Source organism: Osmia lignaria, chromosome 5 (assembly GCF_051020975.1).
Source record: "Osmia lignaria lignaria isolate PbOS001 chromosome 5, iyOsmLign1, whole genome shotgun sequence".
Taxonomy (NCBI): Eukaryota; Metazoa; Arthropoda; class Insecta; order Hymenoptera; family Megachilidae; genus Osmia; species Osmia lignaria.
The window spans coordinates 5,247,229-5,266,112 of record NC_135036.1 but is presented as its reverse complement, the minus strand read 5'-3'; the positions used below and the strand labels follow the sequence as shown (position 1 = coordinate 5,266,112).

At 35.8% G+C, this 18,884-nt stretch overlaps 1 protein-coding gene across 8 annotated transcripts in view; it reads right to left on the bottom strand.

Moving 5' to 3' along the window:
* Nucleotides 1–18,884, bottom strand: part of Ih (hyperpolarization activated cyclic nucleotide gated potassium channel Ih) — a 158,791-nt gene that overhangs the window by 10,910 nt on the left and 128,997 nt on the right. For 6 of the 8 annotated variants that reach the window (XM_076688440.1, XM_076688443.1, XM_076688442.1 and 3 more), the window contains 2 exons: nucleotides 8,726–8,833; nucleotides 188–337 (listed from right to left, as the gene is read on the bottom strand). In XM_076688440.1, the coding sequence (XP_076544555.1) occupies nucleotides 188–337; nucleotides 8,726–8,833 (258 nt within the window). The remainder of the gene's footprint in view (nucleotides 1–187; nucleotides 338–8,725; nucleotides 8,834–18,884) is intronic. The other 2 variants (XM_076688444.1, XM_076688445.1) reach the window with 1 other exon arrangement.

Genomic DNA, 18,884 nt, shown 5'->3' with positions numbered 1-18,884 from the left:
TAACAGTGTAGAGGTCTTCAGGGTATTTTTTAACACCCTGTATATGTTTTGTAAATTTGGGTCACAATTGATTCTGGCTCCGCTGTTCAAGGGTTAATTACCTAAAAATGGGAATATCCCTCCAAATGGAAATATCGCTTCAAAGTTAAATAGAATGAATTGGATAATTTTATGGGATTGTACCTACTTGTAATTCATTGATGGCGACCCAGGAGTTACTAGGAAATCCTTGGAGCATAGGGACCAGGAATTGCAGGCAACCACTCCAGTGACCGATTAGGAGCATCATGCAGATCAGGTTAAAAATCCGCATGAACACCGACGCCATATTCAGGAACTGCCAACAACAACGACAAAGGTTTATTCTCATGCCGGTCCCGGTTGCCGGTGTCTTGTTCACACTTCAGTTACAAAACTTCTCTGGTTATCCAAAGCTCCGGTTGCGTAGTGTACAGCAAGTAAGCGAGTGTTGCACAAAAACGCGTCAAAGTACATATTAATTCACTGAATACATTGTCAAAACTATCGTAGTAATTGTTATTCAACATTTGAACCAAGGGTCAAGTAAACTACCTGACGTTCAGACCCGAATCTTATTTATTTATAAAATATGAATATTTTAATTCAGGTTTTAAATTATCTTTTGCAAAAGGTAAGTAGAAGAAAATATAGCACCGCATAGATATTTATTTCCTTGGCTGGAGTTCTGGATGGCACAGGTGGCCAATTGATCTGAAACTCGATGAAATTGCCCGGATTGGTGTGAAAAGCGATTAGGGTGAATCTCGGCTTCGGTAGTCGGTACATGCTTGAGATATCGTTTGCTCCATTAGAGAGATAGAATTTGGACTTGGAAACTCTTCCAACATTTCCGTCTTCGTGGTCTTCCTTTCAACAAGCTTCTCTATAGTTACCGAGAATTCGTCCGGAAAGTCGGCGACGCACGGTACTTAGACTTAGTTCCCTCTATCTCGAGTAGAAGTTAGACTTTTGGGCTTCGGTATCGTTAGATGGAGAGAATTTGGAGTTGGAAACTTTATCCTAGATCTTCGGAATCTTCCTTGCACCAAGTTCCCCTATTGATACAAAGAATCCGTCCGGAAGGTCGGCGACGCACGGTACTTAAACACTGATCCCTCTGTATCGAGTGAAACTTAGGATTCACCTCTTCTATCTCGAATATTTCATATTTTCCATTGAAATATCTGCATGCTTGATTTGTTTTCAGTTAGACTTCTGTTAATTTTGGTTAATTTTGGTTATCCTAACTCGCTATGAAAATTCTTCCCATAACACCCACCAAGTTTCATTTCAATCAACCACCTTTATTAAATTACTTAATTATATTTAACTCACGGTACCATTCATCATTAATCGCAATTAGTATATTCGTTAATTAGTCAGTCAATTAAATTGACGTTTGATATTTCGGGTCTGAACGCGAACGTAATCAGTGTCTTTTCTCTCCTAAAGTAGTCTCGGCTGTTCATACTTCCGGGTTTCGGTTTTCAGTTCAATAAAAGCATGCTACATTAGAAAATACGCATCACGTGGCACACAAAAGAACAAGTCAATGTAACCTAAAGAACGTTTATAATAATATATTACTCTACCAATGCTCTAACAGAAGAAACAAAAAAATAAAAAATAAAAAACAATGTATACAATATATATGTATATATGTATCAGTCATCTGCATTGATTAGGCCAAGATCCTCAGACCAGCTTATGGGCTCTACCTGTTCAGAACTAGTTTCTCATGTTTTCTTTATGTAATTGCAATTTGAATTGTAAACTGTTCGACTAAACAGTGCGCCATAAGCATGATATGGGAATCCAAGTCCTTGCTAAGAAAATAAGCTGGAGAACGCAGAAACCATTCTGAAGAGAGAGTCTCTAATTAATATTTTTCATAATTAATAGAACACGCAATGCTGTACAGAATTTTTTAAAAAGATAAAAATATTTCAATTTTCTATTTTTAACTTAAAATTTAATTAAAAAATTGCAGGCTAATAGTGATCGCAGTAGAATAAATATTATGCAATTTTTAATGAACGATTGGTTTTCAACAAATTCCCGGAACAAGTTGAAAAGTGTTTATCTGTCGATTCCAAACTAGGCGACGATCGAGTTAATTAGTCGTGTCGATTGATGATTAATCGACCGATTAAAGAGTGATTAACCAGGAAACGCAATAAAACACGCGAGAGCTATTTTTTCTCCATTTTAACGAGCGTTACGTCGAAATTTCGATGCGATAGTATCGTTTATCGAATTATTCGTGTAATTCGATCGCTTTGGATCCTCGTCGAGCGCGATTTGAATTACAGAAACGCGGATAAACTCGTACCCAATCGTATTACCCTTTTCCGTGCTGCGTATAAAAACGCGTTGGAAATTATTTACTATCTTTCAATACAATATTTTTTTATTTCGAAACAATTTTTAAACTACCACGTATTTGCAAAAATTGCAAAACAATAAAATCCTCCGTACAGTACTGCAAATTCTAGAAGTAAATATCTAAACGAATCTCTGCCATGTAATGTAATCATTGTTACGTATTATTCAATTTTCCCTTCGAATCTGATGAACCTGGAAAAAAAAAATATCTTGAAAAACAATTAGCGTGGATTTTGGAATCTCATCGAGAGTGCTCTCTGCGCTCTCCAATCGATCCAAGGGCTAAACTCTAAGGATCGGTATCAGGGGTTCGATGATATGTGCGTATCGTGTGTATGTACAGCACACGTTAACGCGCGCGTTTCCGTTTTCCTGGTTGGAAACGCGCGCCAATAGGAAGCGGCCGATCACGGCAAACGATCTGTTGACCCCGTAATCCGTGACCAAATCTCGGCAACTTTTCCAATTTAACCAGCCGATATACTGAATCTAGCCAACAGCCTTCAACGTTATCGTTATCTTGTTCTTATTGTGTACTCTAATTTCCGGTCACAGAGCGAGGCCTTCCTATATTCGCTCGATGTTTCAGTATTTTCAGGATCGCATCGAGAGCGCGCCATCTGTTGCCGCTAACGACCAGCTAGCGAGAATGCAATTGGTTGGGGTGGAGTTATGGTTATCGGGTTCGTATTTGGTCTCGGTAAAGTTCGGCTCGCGTCGGTAGAGTTCGGTTCGCGTCGGGAGAGTTCGTCTCGCGTTGGTGGGGATCGGCTCGCGTCGGAGGGGATCGGCTCGCGTCGGCAATTTAGCCACGCCCCCTACTCTCACTGCCAATCGGACCACTGGTGGGAGGATCCTTTCTTTACACCCTCCCTGTAACGAAAGGAGTCTACTATGCCTCGAATTGTACATCGTTAAATTAAAAATCGAATACATATCTCTTTTACTTCTAATCTCTACCTATAATAATAAAGTTGTTAAAATTGAGAATTATAAGCTCTGTAATAAAATCATTATTTTTTCAAGGATTTCAATTCCCAAACGAAGATTTATAATAAAAATACTAATTAACAATGAACCGTCTGCTTCACAGACAGCGTGTCGATGCGTCCAGAGGTTGCCAATAAATTTTCTCCTAAAAAATTTAAATAAATCTTCAATAAGAGCGACAAGGAAGGCCTCGGTTCATATCAGAGTTGACCCCGAAAATCGAACGGCGATGGAATCGTTCGATTCGATCATCGAATCGTTCATCGAACTGTATCGTCGTTCGATTTCGACAACAAAGCGCACGATACCCGGGTTATCTAACTAACGGCTGCGGAATGAAACGGGTCGCTCGTGTTCAACTATATCGTATCATTGATGATTCCATGATGACAGGTCAACAGTGTGTTGATTGTTATCTGCGCCTACTTGGACAAATTTACGGATAAAAGAAACAAGGGCGATGATTAAAACTTACTGCTAGACCACAACTAGTATCAATACATTACCTGGCGTTCAATAAACAATAAAACAACAACAACAACAACATCAACAACAATAACAACAACGTAAAAGAAAAACCAAAGAAGAAGAAGAAGAAGAAGTTGAAGTAGAAGGGAACAAAATACGATAAACCAAAAATTAAACAGGAACAAACTAACAAACATCGTCATGCGGTACACATACACGGACGCGCGCTACGCAAAGAGACAAGGGCACGACAACAACACCAAACACGATGACGACGACGATGATCACATCATTTTTCTATTTTTTTTTTCTCTCTTTTTCTTTTGATTTATGTTGCACAACGTACGTTCACGCATGAGAGCGCGCGCATAGTGGATATGCATACGCATGATACATCGGGTCATTCAGAATAGGGTAAGGTGAAACTGGACGAGGGTGATGATTAAAAATGAATAAATCAAATGAAAGTAAATCTAGAGTGTTAAAATAAAGGAACGATGGCATTACATCGAACAAACTGAAGCATCCAACCGTCTGTTCTACCAGAGACAGTCACAAGGGTCCATTGTTTAACACGATTCTCGATGGTCAAACACAAACGAACGTCTAAATGATCCACTGGCTACCAAAATAACACGATTCGACGTTTTCTAAAATAACAAAAGAGAAGATAAATGAAACGTAACGTGGATGGTAAGAAACGCAAAGAGAAAAGAAGAAAATGCAAAATAAGTTTGTGATATTCGGTATCAGGGAATTATCTAGCGATGGGAGTGATCATTTTGATAGTTACGTGGAACAGAGTACATTTCGCTGATTTTATATTATTGGTGAATGATTATTATCAAATTAACCCTTTTGTTATGACATAGTTTGATAGAAGATAATGGTACGTATATCCAAAAATATTTTATTGGAATTAAAATTGTTAATTAATGAGAAATTTTCATGGGTGATTATAGTCATTTTTAGTATGCAATTAGTTCTTCACAGTTACCTTTAATAATGAAAGGGTTAAGTCTTAAGTAAAGTTAAATTATTATAAACCCTTTGGAACAATACAATATCGATCCCTACAATTATTGACACTTTTTCTAAAAAATTAGAATATATAATATAATGCGTTTCTTATATAGTAAACTATAATTCTTTTCGGAACAAAAAGTATTGAGGCTACGAGAAATAATTATATTTTACTATTTAACCCTTAAAGAGCAGAGTCTGGGTTAATCGTGACCCAAACAAGGATACTAATCTAAAGTTAATTAGATCATTTTTAAATAAAAAAATTTCACATCTTGGAACAAAGTAAAACGTAGAAAATAAAGTTAGGGCTTTCTCCATGGTCCGCCCTCCCAAAGTTAAAAAACCCATTATATTATATTTCCTACTTTTTCAGGAAAAGGATGAACAATTGTATATGTTGCCCTACTATTTTGAAAATTAAAGCTAGGATTGCTAAAATCAACGAAGTGTACTCTATTTTGGATAATTATAATAAACTGAAAAAGGAGAAACTCAGGTACAGAGACAAAAAAGACAGGGACATAGTGATAGAAAGAGAGAGATAGAGAGAGAGAGAAAACGTAAAAGAAACGCCAGCTGCCAAGTCAAATGATCATCAAGCGGCAAAAAAGCCAGGCTTCTAAGCAACGAAAGCAAGCCACCTCTTCCTCTCGCTATCGTATCTTCTTCTTTTTTTTTACTCGTTCTTTTATAATCTTTTCTGTTTTTCTGCGCCTGCTTGCAGCCACGCACACACAACAGATAGCCAGCCAGTAATCACAAAAGGGTGCATTTTCTTGGCCGAGAAGCAACAGAAGGCGAGACAAGACGGGACAAGGGGTAGGCGAGACAAGGGTGAATATCGTATAGCGAGCTCTCTACTCTCATACAATGCGTCCTAATTGTTATTCCGTTTCCTTTCTGGTTCGTTTCATTTCCGTTTCTCGTTACTCGTCTAGTTGGAAAAGAACAGCGATGCGCCTCGTACAAGGGTGACAAAGGGGTGAGAGGGTTTTAGGGAGAGAGTCCTTCGAGAAGGGGTAGGTTATCATGATGATAGCTAACGATGGGCATCAAATCGCTTGGAATCCCAATTTTTTCATTTTCATACTCTGGAATCGTTGAAGATCTGCGAAAGCTCAATAAGGTTTTCCTAGTAAGCATTTATTTTTAATTAAGCAGGTTGCAAAATTACGATATTTGCCTCTACATTTCTAAGCAAGCAACAGCTTCTCGAAGTAGTCAATAAAATCATTAAAAAAATGATTTGATTTCGTGGCGTTAAAATATATGGCCACAGGGGTAGCTGGTACTCTAAGGGTTGATTCAATTTAACGAATATTGCAACAAATTAACAGCACACCATTTTTCATTCATTTTCCATTATTACATTATTGATTTTATTAAAAAGATCGTTGAATAACTTCGGTGTCTATCGATGACTGTGGAAACACGAACCAAAGACAAAGAAGGCATGGAGGTTTTGTCCAAGGACCACATCGATTTTCCCTAAAATTCCCTATGGATCTCACAAATCTTCAACGTCCAAAATTCGAGCCATAAAACGACGAAATTGTAAGATAGAAAGACACAATTGATGTCAGCCCATCGTTAACAGTGGCACAATGTGCGATTTGCAACAAAGCGACAGAGAAGGGACGCCCAATCAACGTGCGCTCGTTTCCAAAGGATCGTGCACACCGTCTAGCGATCAAAAAAGCGTATCAAGAGAGACAGTGCTTGAAAAAATAAGTGGGCTGATTACAGAGTGTGGCCGGCTGTTCAGTTCCGGCTCGTCGGATCAACCATCTTCTATGGGACACGCTAGAACAGGGATGGCTAACTTATCCCTTCGAAGAAGTCTAAGTCCATATAGTTCATACCTTCTACACTAGAGATGGGAATTAAGCTAATAGAGGAATTGGGGGACTGATTGGTTATTTTGGAAGTTTCGAAGTTGGGATCAGTCGTTTGTTCATCTCTGCATAGGTTGAATGCGTTTAGGCTTCTTTTAGTTAAAAAGAAATGTAGGGGAAGAGGAGTTCTACCACTCGCCTTATTTATAATTATTTTTAACTAAGAGAAGTCTATATTGCACCTGAGTGTACACTCACGATCAACTCAGGCTTCTCTAGGGAAAAAGAAGTTCTTAAAATCTTAATTTCAATGATATTAATATTAAAAATAATTTAGAAAGAATATAATATAATTTTGAATGATTAAATATTATAAAATTTAATGCATTATTGAGAAATATGAATATCAATTTAAATTTTCCCGCGTAAATATTCGTACACAGGTGGTGTAGGGCAGAGGCCCCCTTTCCTTGAGAATGTCTAAAGAGAAGAGCAAGATACCACGTTTTTTCCTAGGGAAGTTTGATTTGATCGAGTGTACCGTGCTGGGCACTAGGTTCCCCTAGGGAAGAAGGCGATATAGGGGATAAGACTCCATCGCTCGAGTGCATTATCCATTTGTCTAGTTACTAAATAAACTAACACCCTTTGAAACAAATACTTATTTCAAATACCGAAGACATAACGCATAACAACTTTCAGATATCCAAACGAGTATATTTCCCTAGGGAATTCTAGAGAATACTTTGCATTCAAAAATGCATTCATAACCTCGTCAAAACACAAGAAAATAATAAAAAAAATAAAAACATAAAAAGATTAAGTCATCAGTTAGCCATCCCTGCGCTGGAGGATCACTAGGGATAACCAAGAGAGTCCTAGGGATTTCGAGCTAGGGATCCCCATCGAATTTGGAAAGAAAAACAGTATCGTAACGCGGAAAGGGTACAGACAGGTGGAAATTGGGAATGGAAAAACCGAAAATACATGGCAATTCAGGCATAGTAACAGAGAAAAAGACAGATTAGAGAAAGAAAGAGAGAGAGAGAGAGAGACAGAAAAAGATTAAGAGAAAAAAGAGATAGAAAGAGACAGAGAGGAGGGATCCACGAATAAGACGATATTCTACATGAAGACGTCTGCTATAATCGCGAAACTTTATCATTTATTTTTAACGCACGTGGACGAATACCTCGCTAAACTCGACTATGAAATTCAGTGATAATCAGCTCCGATTTTTATCCGAGAACGAGCGTCGTATTTTATTTTTCTCTTAGTTATTTTTCTGTCACGATTTTGAAACTTTGATCGGTGAAATTTCTCTAATGATTAATACACGCAACACATATAAATGTAATGTATATATATATATATGAGTACATATATATATAAAATACAATTTGGTAGTTTCTCATCGCTAGGCGGGTGCCGATGGTGAATGTATAAGAAGCATAGCCTATTGCTGCGGGTAATATGTAATGTATAATGCGGCGGAAAGTAGAAGCGAATGTTTGTAATAAACCAACGAGCCAATCAGCGTACAGCTTCTGCGTCCGGCCTCCTCGTGATCGTCCTTCCTGTTTTCTGAGACGTTGATCGAATGATCCTCGCTGAATCCTACTTAGAATATCATTTCTATTTTATCGTTATATCTGGCATCTTGTTCATCTCAACTGTCTTCAATAACAAAAATTTCAATTTTTCTTCTTCCACTTTGGGTGTGTTTTCATTTACTTTTCTTTGAAGCAAACCGATCATTTTCCTATCATTTTATGTACGGTCACGATTTTGTTCCATTTTATCTCTTTTTTTTTTTTTTAATTTTTCTTTTCAAGCTGAAATGATTTTGCAGATTCGTTTAGAACAGAGGACGGCATCGGTCGAGTCTCATGAAAACGGGACGAAACGCGGTCTCGAGGCGGGTTCGACGTGATCGGCGCGAAACGATCGCGAACCCCTCGAGCGGACGCGAGCTCGCGCAATTCTTTAGGGCGGGTTACCTTAAAAATAAGGTCGCTTTTGCTGAAACCGTACTTCTTTTTACTCATATTGTCAGAACATAGGCGCCCCCTCCGCTCAGCGCGTATTTTTTGTAGGTTCTGCAATATCTAGAAACAAAAGAAAGCGGGACATAGCAAGACGTAGTAAGAAGAGGGTCAAAGGTTATCAAGAAAATTCGTGTAAAGAACAGACAGAAAAAATAGAATAAGAGAGACAGACAGACGAGAGGAAGATGAGGATAGAATAAATAAATAAATATAACGGAAATCCAAGGCAGACACAGAGAGAAAGGAAGTAAAGAAACGTCGTCGCAGAATGTGGTGGTTGTGGTATCGGTGGAAAATGAACAGAAGAAAAAGAATAAAAAAATAAAAATAATACATACATATTTGTCGAAATATATTTTTATCACGCGTTGTCGTCACAGTGTTTTACTTTTCAGAGAAACAGAAACAGAGAGGCAGAGAGACTGCGTGTGACAGATAAGGAACAAGAAAAAGAGAAGGAGCAGATCGGCGACAGGAAAATTCAACTTCTTTGTTCTCTCTTTTTTTTTTTTTAACCCTTTTCTTTTTCGTTTCGTTCTCTCGCCGGGTAGACACAAAGAACTTCCATGTGCGTGACAAAAACGCTTTCATTTTTCTTTTCGGGGGACGCACACGTGCGACGCTGTTCCTAAAACACAATCGGGATACACCCTTCCTTCGCCTTGCAACTTTGAGCAACAAAGTGTCTTGTTTCTTTTTTTTTTTTTTTTCATGGCTATACACCATAATGGTCGTGTACGCTATATCCGGTTACCAAGATGGAATCAACATTGGATGACCTTATTCTTGATCACCCGTTCCTCTTCTCGTGTAACCACACAATATCATCGATCATAAGGAGAAGAAAATAAAAAAATAAAAAATGAAACAGAAAAATAATGTTGTACTTGGGAGAATTGGTGTTTCGTGTTCCGTTCCGTTCGTTCGTGTGTATTTATTATTATTATTTTCTTTTTTTTTAAATTTCATTTTCAAGGGTGCATTATAATACGATGATCGGTGGACGTAATTGTGAATTAAGATACGTGTTGCAGAGATTGATTTCAAAGAATGATCGTGATGGTTGTAATAATAAGGAGAAGAATAAATTTGATGGGTTTCGTGAAGTAAAGAAGAGTCAAGAAAAGCCATTCGTTAGTATCAAAAAGCTTTCGGTTGCAGCAGTCCGCGCCAAGCGTGAAGCCGCAGTTTCTTGTCAAAGCTCGTTAATTAAAGGCTCGAGAGATCGGTTTAGCCAATCAATAGCGACGGTGAGCGAAAGTCGGAGAGATTAGGTATCGAAATGACAAAATTTTATGCAAACTTTTAGCAATTTTCAAATTTGAAAATTAAATGATCGTGAGAAATTTTGAAGAAAGTGGAACAGAAATTTACCACAAATCACCGGTAACGTGATTACAAACTCCCTGTTATTAATCGTTCCAGGCACGAAGAATGGGAACTGTTCGTGAGGATGTTTAAAATTAGAGAAACAGCGGTTGTATTTTAGAAGAATCCCCAGTAATTTATCATTTCTCGCGACATATATGATTGATCGTTCTCTAAGATCCATGTCACTGGGGTTCCTCGAGGTTGCGGCTCGAGTAGACGTCGCAAAAACGACCCGTCATCGTTCGACCATGAAGAAAAGCGAAGAGATCATTGAAGAGTCGATCTCGATGGAGAGGACTGGCAGAAATTTCAGTGACAACCTTTCAAATATTACTTTCCAATAAGAATAGCAATTTATTATTAACACGTTAAATGGTAGCACTGGTTTCATTTCTGAATTGAAAATTTCCATCTATCATATTGCAAAATTAATATAATATTAAATACAAAAATTGTGAATTTCTCCTCCTGTATTCAAGGTGTTAATTATATTCCTAAAAATAATTTCCCTTCAATGCAAATTACAAGAATTTCAATAAAAACCTTCAACCTTGAAATCTGTACAAATTCCTCAGACTGTAAAGATGCTACTGAATAATTCCATCCGACTACAACATTCCCAAGAACGAATAAAAATCTCTGAAAAAATTAAAACGAGCATTAAAGTTGCAGAGAACAAACGAGCCTCCTAAAGATATCTATAATCCACCTATCGGAGAGGCTACTTCAAATCTCTGTCTACGGAGTCGTCTTCCGTCCGAGTAACAAAGGGGGAACGTGGTGAACGGAACACGGTGGCAACGTAACAAAATCAGGGTCAACGGAAACATAGAACGAGGGTGAACAAGGGTTGGTACATCTGTAGGAGAGGGGAGAGAAAAAACAGGCGTTTCGTCTCGGGATCGTCTGTCAGACTCGTCCAGTGGGGCTGACAACAGACGATCCTTGGCCCCAGACACCTACAGGGTGATCATCTCGCTAATGGACTCAAAGGAAATGCCGCCACAATAGCATGAAGTGGCCCAAGTCCTTTTTCTGTCATCGATACCTTCTCACGGACACAGCTACAGTATGCACCCCCGTCGAGAAAAGGGTTTGGGTCCATTCATAATGGTGTGGCGGCATTTCCCTTGAATCCACTAGCGAGAGGATCACCCTGTACCATAGCGCAATTTGGAACTCATGCCGGGCGACCGCCAGCGAGAACGTCCTCATCTCGCCGCCACCTAGCGGTCCCCGGCCCGAACCAAAGGCGTCCGGGTAGACGAAACCCTCTCTCCCCCTCCACTAAACGCCTACACATCTTTGCTCGTACCTTGAACCAGGCATATATCTAAACAACACAGAACAGCAAGCAAGTAACGCAACTCTGGACTATATTGGATTAACGTCTGTCCGTTTAACCGGGGTTTCGTTAGGAGCTGGTTAAAATACAAAAGAAAAAATGTAACACAAGGGAGCACACACCGAACACGGGCACATCGCCAACAAAAATGTACTTCGGGCAAAATAGGGTTAATATATACACCTAACACTCACAGGCAGACCTACGCAGTCAGTCCAACCAACTTTCTCGTCTGCAGAGCAACCAGTCATGTCGAATACCTCCATTCTGTTCAATTTTCTTTTTTTTTAAATACAATTTTTATTTTACTTTTTTTTATTTTAAGAGGATACTTGGTTCCTGATCAAATATCGCTATTACTGTGGTCATCGATATTGTAAGAGATCGTGAATTTTTCACATCCTTCTGATGCTCTTTTTTCTTTTGATTTTGGGACGAAACAACGTTTAATGGTTGGTTATTGATCCACGTGGTCGATATACATGCGCACCTGTGTCCAAGCAGGTGAGCTTCGCAGGGACATCAAGGTGAGCTTTGAAACGATGAACACCGTGGATTGTATTCGACACGACCCAATGGCTACACGCTAAACTCGCGTTAATACCTAAACGAATGAAGCCTCGCCAAGAGGGGCGAGAAAACACATGACAGCATATCATACCAAGTCGATCCCAAGGACCTTCACATGGATCTAGATAAGATTAACGTGTGACATGGGTACGTTTCATTTTGTTTTTCTTCTTTGAGTAACTTTTGTCGGTTTGTGATCCATGTGACATTTCGGACAGACAGAATGGTTAGATGGATCAAGAGCTTTTGTTCTGTTGGTCAATATTTTTTTTTAATTTATTATACTTTCGATAACACGTTTTTTAAAACATCGTTACGAATATCTATGCTATGAATATCAAATGCATGTCACGTAACTTACACGATGCAGACACACATATCTTCTATGTCATTCGTCCAATCACAACTCTATACCATGTCGTGCAACAACGTCGATCTCTAACAGGTTCGATACCATGGGATTTAATAATTGGAAGTTTAAGAACATTGGTAGCGAACGTGTTGAGAGAGAAAAAATAAAAAAAGGGTTCAACGAAACCGAGTGTACGGTCGCGTGCAATTTAGGCTTCTTTTGTTTAATTAACACTTTGATGGCCATTGGCAAGGATTTGGGATTTTCAAGTCGAATCTCTCAATTTTCTATCTTAATACGTGGAATGACACAGTGAAAATGGGCACTTGAAGCTTTAATTATTAATTAATTAATTTTCAAATTTCAAGCTTCGATTTGCTATTTTACAATAGGATAACGTATACACTTATTGAACCTTTTTCTAAAAAAGTAGAAAATATAATATAATGCGTTTCTGACATAATTTAATTTCAAATAAAAGTATTGGAGCTACGAAAAATAATTATATTTTATTATTTAACAACGAAGCCTGAGTGAATTGAGACCCAAACTGATAAAAAAATTAAATGTATAACTTTTAAATAAAAGAATTTTATGGAGTAGAAAAATTAGAATTGGGGTTTCTCCATGGTCCGCTGTCCGAGGGTTAAGAAATAAGTTACATTATATATTTTTTATTCTTTTAACAAAAGGGTGAATAACTGTATACGTTACCATAGCAATATTATTTAAAATAATGCTTTTCTATTGTTTTCTTTCAATTATTTAGGCATTTGTAATTTGCCTGTCATTCAACGTGTTAATAGCAATGTTGTTCAATTCTATCCTTCATTTTATTATTCCATTACATCTATTCTGAAAATTAAACTAAAATCAATTTATTGATTTATTAATAACTAATTAAACTCTGAAAATAAATCTTAAAATATAACTCGGCAAGCTATATAAAATTAGAAAAACTAAAATGTTAAGAAAAATTATAAATGAAGGAATATCCCATCAGTTGAAGAAAGGAGGTTCTCTCTACTCGGTCCCAAGGTTCCCTCAAAACCAAAGACAAGTGATGGAAGACTTCTTTCTCTACACTTATTTCTAACCAAAAGAAGCTTACATTGCACCCGAGTGTACACAAAGATCAATCAAAGCTCTTGATCCTGACCTGGCTCTTTGGAAGTAGAAAAAAAAAACCACTGTATCATGGGTGTTGGTATGATGTGTCAAACGTGTCCCGTTTTCTTTTTTCTTACTGACGACTCAACAGAACAAAAAGGGTACACGGCAAGACTATGCACGTTCTCTAGAAGAAACTTCCAAACCAAACGACAACGATAATCAATCGATCATAATAAACAGGTATATGTAACGATAATCAATAACCGTAACAGAAAACATTATATATATATATAGTATGTGTAATGATCTAGCGTATATATATGTAATAATATTTATACGTAGAAACATTAAGTTTTAAATTAACGAACGCTTGAATCAAGAAAGGGCATTTGGCCTTGGTTTCGGGGTTACTAGGCAGGCACACCTTGCTGGTTCGGTCTGGTTGGGGCGGTATCGCCCGACGCTCGTAGTGTCTCTCCGGCTGTTGATAAAGTGGGATCTGCAAAACCGATTCGGAAACGTGTTCTCGCAATACGCCTGCTACTTCCTTGTTTTAATGTTGTTCTTTGTGTGTTTTTCACGTCGAACAGCCTAACAGCCTAACTTAGTTCTAAGGGTCCAGTCACGAAATCGTTTAGAAATGTTCAAAATTTGAAGTGTATATAATGATATTCAGAATATTGAATTTATTGTGTATTTTTATATATGAAGATGTTTATGCTTACCTAGAAGTATTTAAGACTAGGATGGATAATTTGTAATTAATTTTTAATTAATGAAAGATTGATTTTGGAATATGGATTGTGATCAAAAAAATAATAGATTTGAAGTTTAAATTTTAATGACAGTGATTAGAGTAATATATACAGTTATTGATCTCTATATAATGATCGACTCTTTTCCTAAAAAAGGAGAAAATATAACATAATACGTTTCTTAGATAATAAATTATAATTCTATTCGGAACAGAAAGTATTTAGGCTAACTAGATAATTATATTTTACAAGGACATTAACCGAAAGTTAAATGTATAATTTTTAAACAAAAGAGTTTTATATATTGGAAGAATAATTTTTATAGGAACAGTGTAAAATTTGGAAAATAAATATAATATGAAGTACAGAATTAAATTAGAATTATGGCTCTCTCCATGGTCCTTCGTTCGAGGGTTAAAAATGCATTGTATTATATTTTCTACTTTTTTAGGAAAAGAGTCAATCATTATATGGGGGTGTATAACTGTGTTCGTATTGTGTATTGTTCAAATACAATTTAATGACATAAATATAATTATTCAATAAGAAATAAAAGTTTCAAATTTTATTAAACAATTTCATCAATTCTATCAATTAAATCATCAATTCTAAAACAGAAAAAAATTAATTCTTTCTAAAATCATAATTACAAGTTTGAACTAAATAAGAATTTCAATTTTTTTATTATGCATGAATTGATTTTTTAAAATAGCATCTGAACGATCCACGAATCTATTTCATCGTGACTGGACCACCAATATGAATTACATCCTAAGTCTGCAAAATATTTGAAAATCTAAGTACACCCCCAAGTGTATCGTGTATCATTAATCGCGTTGTTTTTTGCTGATCCACCAACGCTTTTTATAAACGTCCACGAAGCACGAAACGTCTTTGACATCTGTTTCCCTGGAACGTTGACTGGTTTCGCAGAATCGGGCAAATTTCATGGAAACAATGCATCATAGATGACTTCATACAATCAAGTATCGATTGATTTTCGTATTGAACTAGGAATGACTGTATTAACCATTTTGAACACTCTTTCACAAGTCCTGAATAGTGAAATTATTATGGACCCTTGTAGAATAACTTTGTTTAAAATTGAAAATGATTAATTATTCAAAATTTTCCAAACTATTCTTGACCTAGTAACTCTAAATAAGGATTATAAAATAAGATAAAAAATACAAATTACAATATATTGATAGGGTAACGTATTTCCTAAAATATAATATAATGCGTTTTTTACATAAATAAACTACAATTCTATGTATTCAGGCTACGAAAGATAATTATATTTTATTATTTAAGAATAATTTTTGAAGGGACAGTATAGGACTTTGAAAATAAAAATAATATGAAATGCAAATTTAAATTTAAATTACGCCTTTCTCCATGGTCCGCCGCCCAAGGGTTAAAAAACGCATTATATTATATTTCTTTTTTTTAAAGGATCAATCATTGTATACATTACCCTATTAGATTGCAAAGAGTTAATACATCTTTATTTTATTATAAACAATTTTTGAATAGAAATTTCTCTGATTTATTATTATAATTGTACTACAAGTGTCCCAGGTTCTTAATCATGCACCTGATTAATTCCGAACATCTTCTTTGTTTAAGTCCCATTTCAATGTCCATATTCGACAATTATCGTTATGGCTGTCATTATCCTTGCAATCGTGTTCATTAAAGCGAATCGATTCAGTAGAGACGAACGAAGACATTCTACGGCTATGATTTCAATACGGTGACAATATGAAGGGCGTTAATTGAGCAAATTATTGCTCGTTTATCTCCTCGATTTTCTGACAAATTGCTGGTGACGTTAAAGCATCTCGTACACTTTCAATATCCGATTTATCTTCGGTTAAAATGACCCTTCAAATTCTATAGATTTGAATGCTTCACTTGTAAATTGTCCCCGCAATTGTTATTCCTCCTCTACGTTGATGATAATTAAACTAAATAATTAAACTAAATAATTAATTAAATAATGGAGGAAGGTTTCTGAATTTCTAGTACAATGAAAATTACTAATTGAAAAATATTTACTAATTTTCAAATAAAAATTTTTAATATTCTACTTTGTAATACTAATGCTATTCTTTTTTTTGTTAAAAAATATTTGATAATTTTCAAATTCTACCTTAGAGAATTAAAAGCATACGAGATCCCCCGATCTTCACAGAAACGAAGCAAATTCGACGGGATTATTTCAATAATTTTGCAATGAATATTGATCCTAATTTTTCACGCGATTTTCGAAGAAATAAAAAGAAGAAGTGGAGATGAATGGCGACTCTGGCTCGCCGAACAGAACAGAAAACAAAGGAGAAAATAAAGCAGAGGGAGGCAATAAGACGTTCTCTCGACGCGTGTAATATTCAAAAGTGACAAAACAAATTCATCTTCGGACGAAAAGCTTGATTGATTCGTTGGTCTGTTCGCTGCGCCACACTAGAGGCAAGACACGATCAAACTGATATCAAATAAAAAAGAAAGAATGGGGAGATTCTTATCTATAACATAACAGTGATATCGAGGTATTCTCTCAGAAGTTTCTCGGCTAGATCCTTCGCTATTCTTCGGTATTATTAACCCATTACGTACGAAAATACTGTACAGTCTGACTTTAGAGTTACTTGTTCTACTTAGAGAACGAACGGAGGATAGATTCAGCTTGTTGAATATCAAATCTTCTGTCACAATTTCATGAAATAAAACTATCGCAAAATAGCAGTTATGATACACCAAATTAAAGCTTAAAGTGTAATGAAAATAACTGTGTAAATGTTTCTTTGATATTCTTAATACAAAATGGCTGGTTGTGGATTGCAACGAACAATAGATTCGAATGAAATTTGTATACAGTAAATTATAATTTCATGACATAAAAGTATCTCTAAATTGCCTTTGTGGTATATCAATTTAAAGCTTAATGTTCGAGAAAATTGACTACATAATAGTTTTATTAAATCAAAAGATATGAACTTCCAAATTCAATGCAACAGAAGTTTTTGATTTGAGTCAAAGTTACTGAAGAAAAATCAAGGAAATTACATTTTGTTCATTTATCAAATTAATTAAAATAAATGTTTATAAATTAAATTCATTTAATATTTCAATGTAAAATATCACAAATTTTATATATTTTTTTTTGCAGTAAATCAATCACCAAACATATGGTAACGACCAGAGTTGGACAATATTTCAATTAATCTTCTGACAGAAATTTCGACTAAAACAAAAGATATTCATGAATAAGAAATTAATTTTTATCTTGAATAAAACGTCATTCGAATCATCAAAATACTAAATAATTAAAACTCCAATTAGTTATTTGAAAGTAATAAAATCAATCATTTTATTTTACAATTATTCACAAGAAATAAATTTTCATTCAAGAAAAAATTATTTCTATTTTCATTTTATACAAAATATAAAATTATTTAAAATAACGACCATAATAAAACTGACAATGAGATTTGTACGTAATGCGTTAACTCTGTACAATCAATTCTATCAATTCTATTTTTATAAGAATATCGAAGAAAAGGAATAGAAATACTGTGTCTTATCAGAGCAAAGTTTGTTCAAAGCACAGCTCCTTGCACTTAAAAAAAATCAACGAGTCTCTCAGAGTTTCCCATCGATTCGAAAATGATTTTTCAATGCTCTCAAGACAATCGATTGAAAATCATTCGAGTATACGGAAGATCGAGCCAAGAGGACTTCCGTTCGAGAACTACTTACCTATCGCTAACGAGACCGGTGTACCCTCTTTCATGAGAACACCTATCGAGCGGGGAAAACTCTCGAGAAAAATCTTGGGGAACGTAATCGACGATGCACGACTTGAAAAACATCGTCTCGTGCACGCGTCACGCTTCCGATTTCATGCCACTTGTACGTTCGTGTTCGAAATCAAAGTAAAGAAAATTGAAAGAAACAGAAAGAGGATCGATCAGACGAACCGAACAGGTGGCGATGGAAGATGTTCCTCAATTTGTTTGAAATATGTTTGTGGAGGAAGGTTTTCAGCGTTCTTCGAGATTGGAAATCTTGTGGAATTTGGAAAATTTCACGCTTTGTGTGACTGATGAAAATTTTGTTACGTATACTATCGTTTCTAATCTGTGATTTTCCTAATTGTAATTAAATTTTGTAACGTTTATGTAGTGTGGAAATATTTGTGTTATGTTGAAATAAATGAAACTCTGAATGCAATTATAATTAAATTAATAATTATAAATATCAAACTTAGATTTCCAATTTTCTAATGTACAGTTCATCTAACGATAAGGTAAAAAAATTTGATATTAGCAAAAATTTTCACTACCATGAAAATCAGACTAATAATTATAATAAATATATGAAATTGGGGCACTAGGCTAAGGAATGAATTATTTTACACTAGAACTTACTTTACCACTAGAACTATCAAGGAGGTCAAAATGACTTGATAAACAATTCTTTCGAAAATCTATTTTCCAAATTAATTAATTATGTCACAAATCACTTTGACCCTTCCTACAACTACTTTCAAAAACTTTCAAAATCTCCATAACTCGAAGACTAGCAAAACCTTGAAAAATC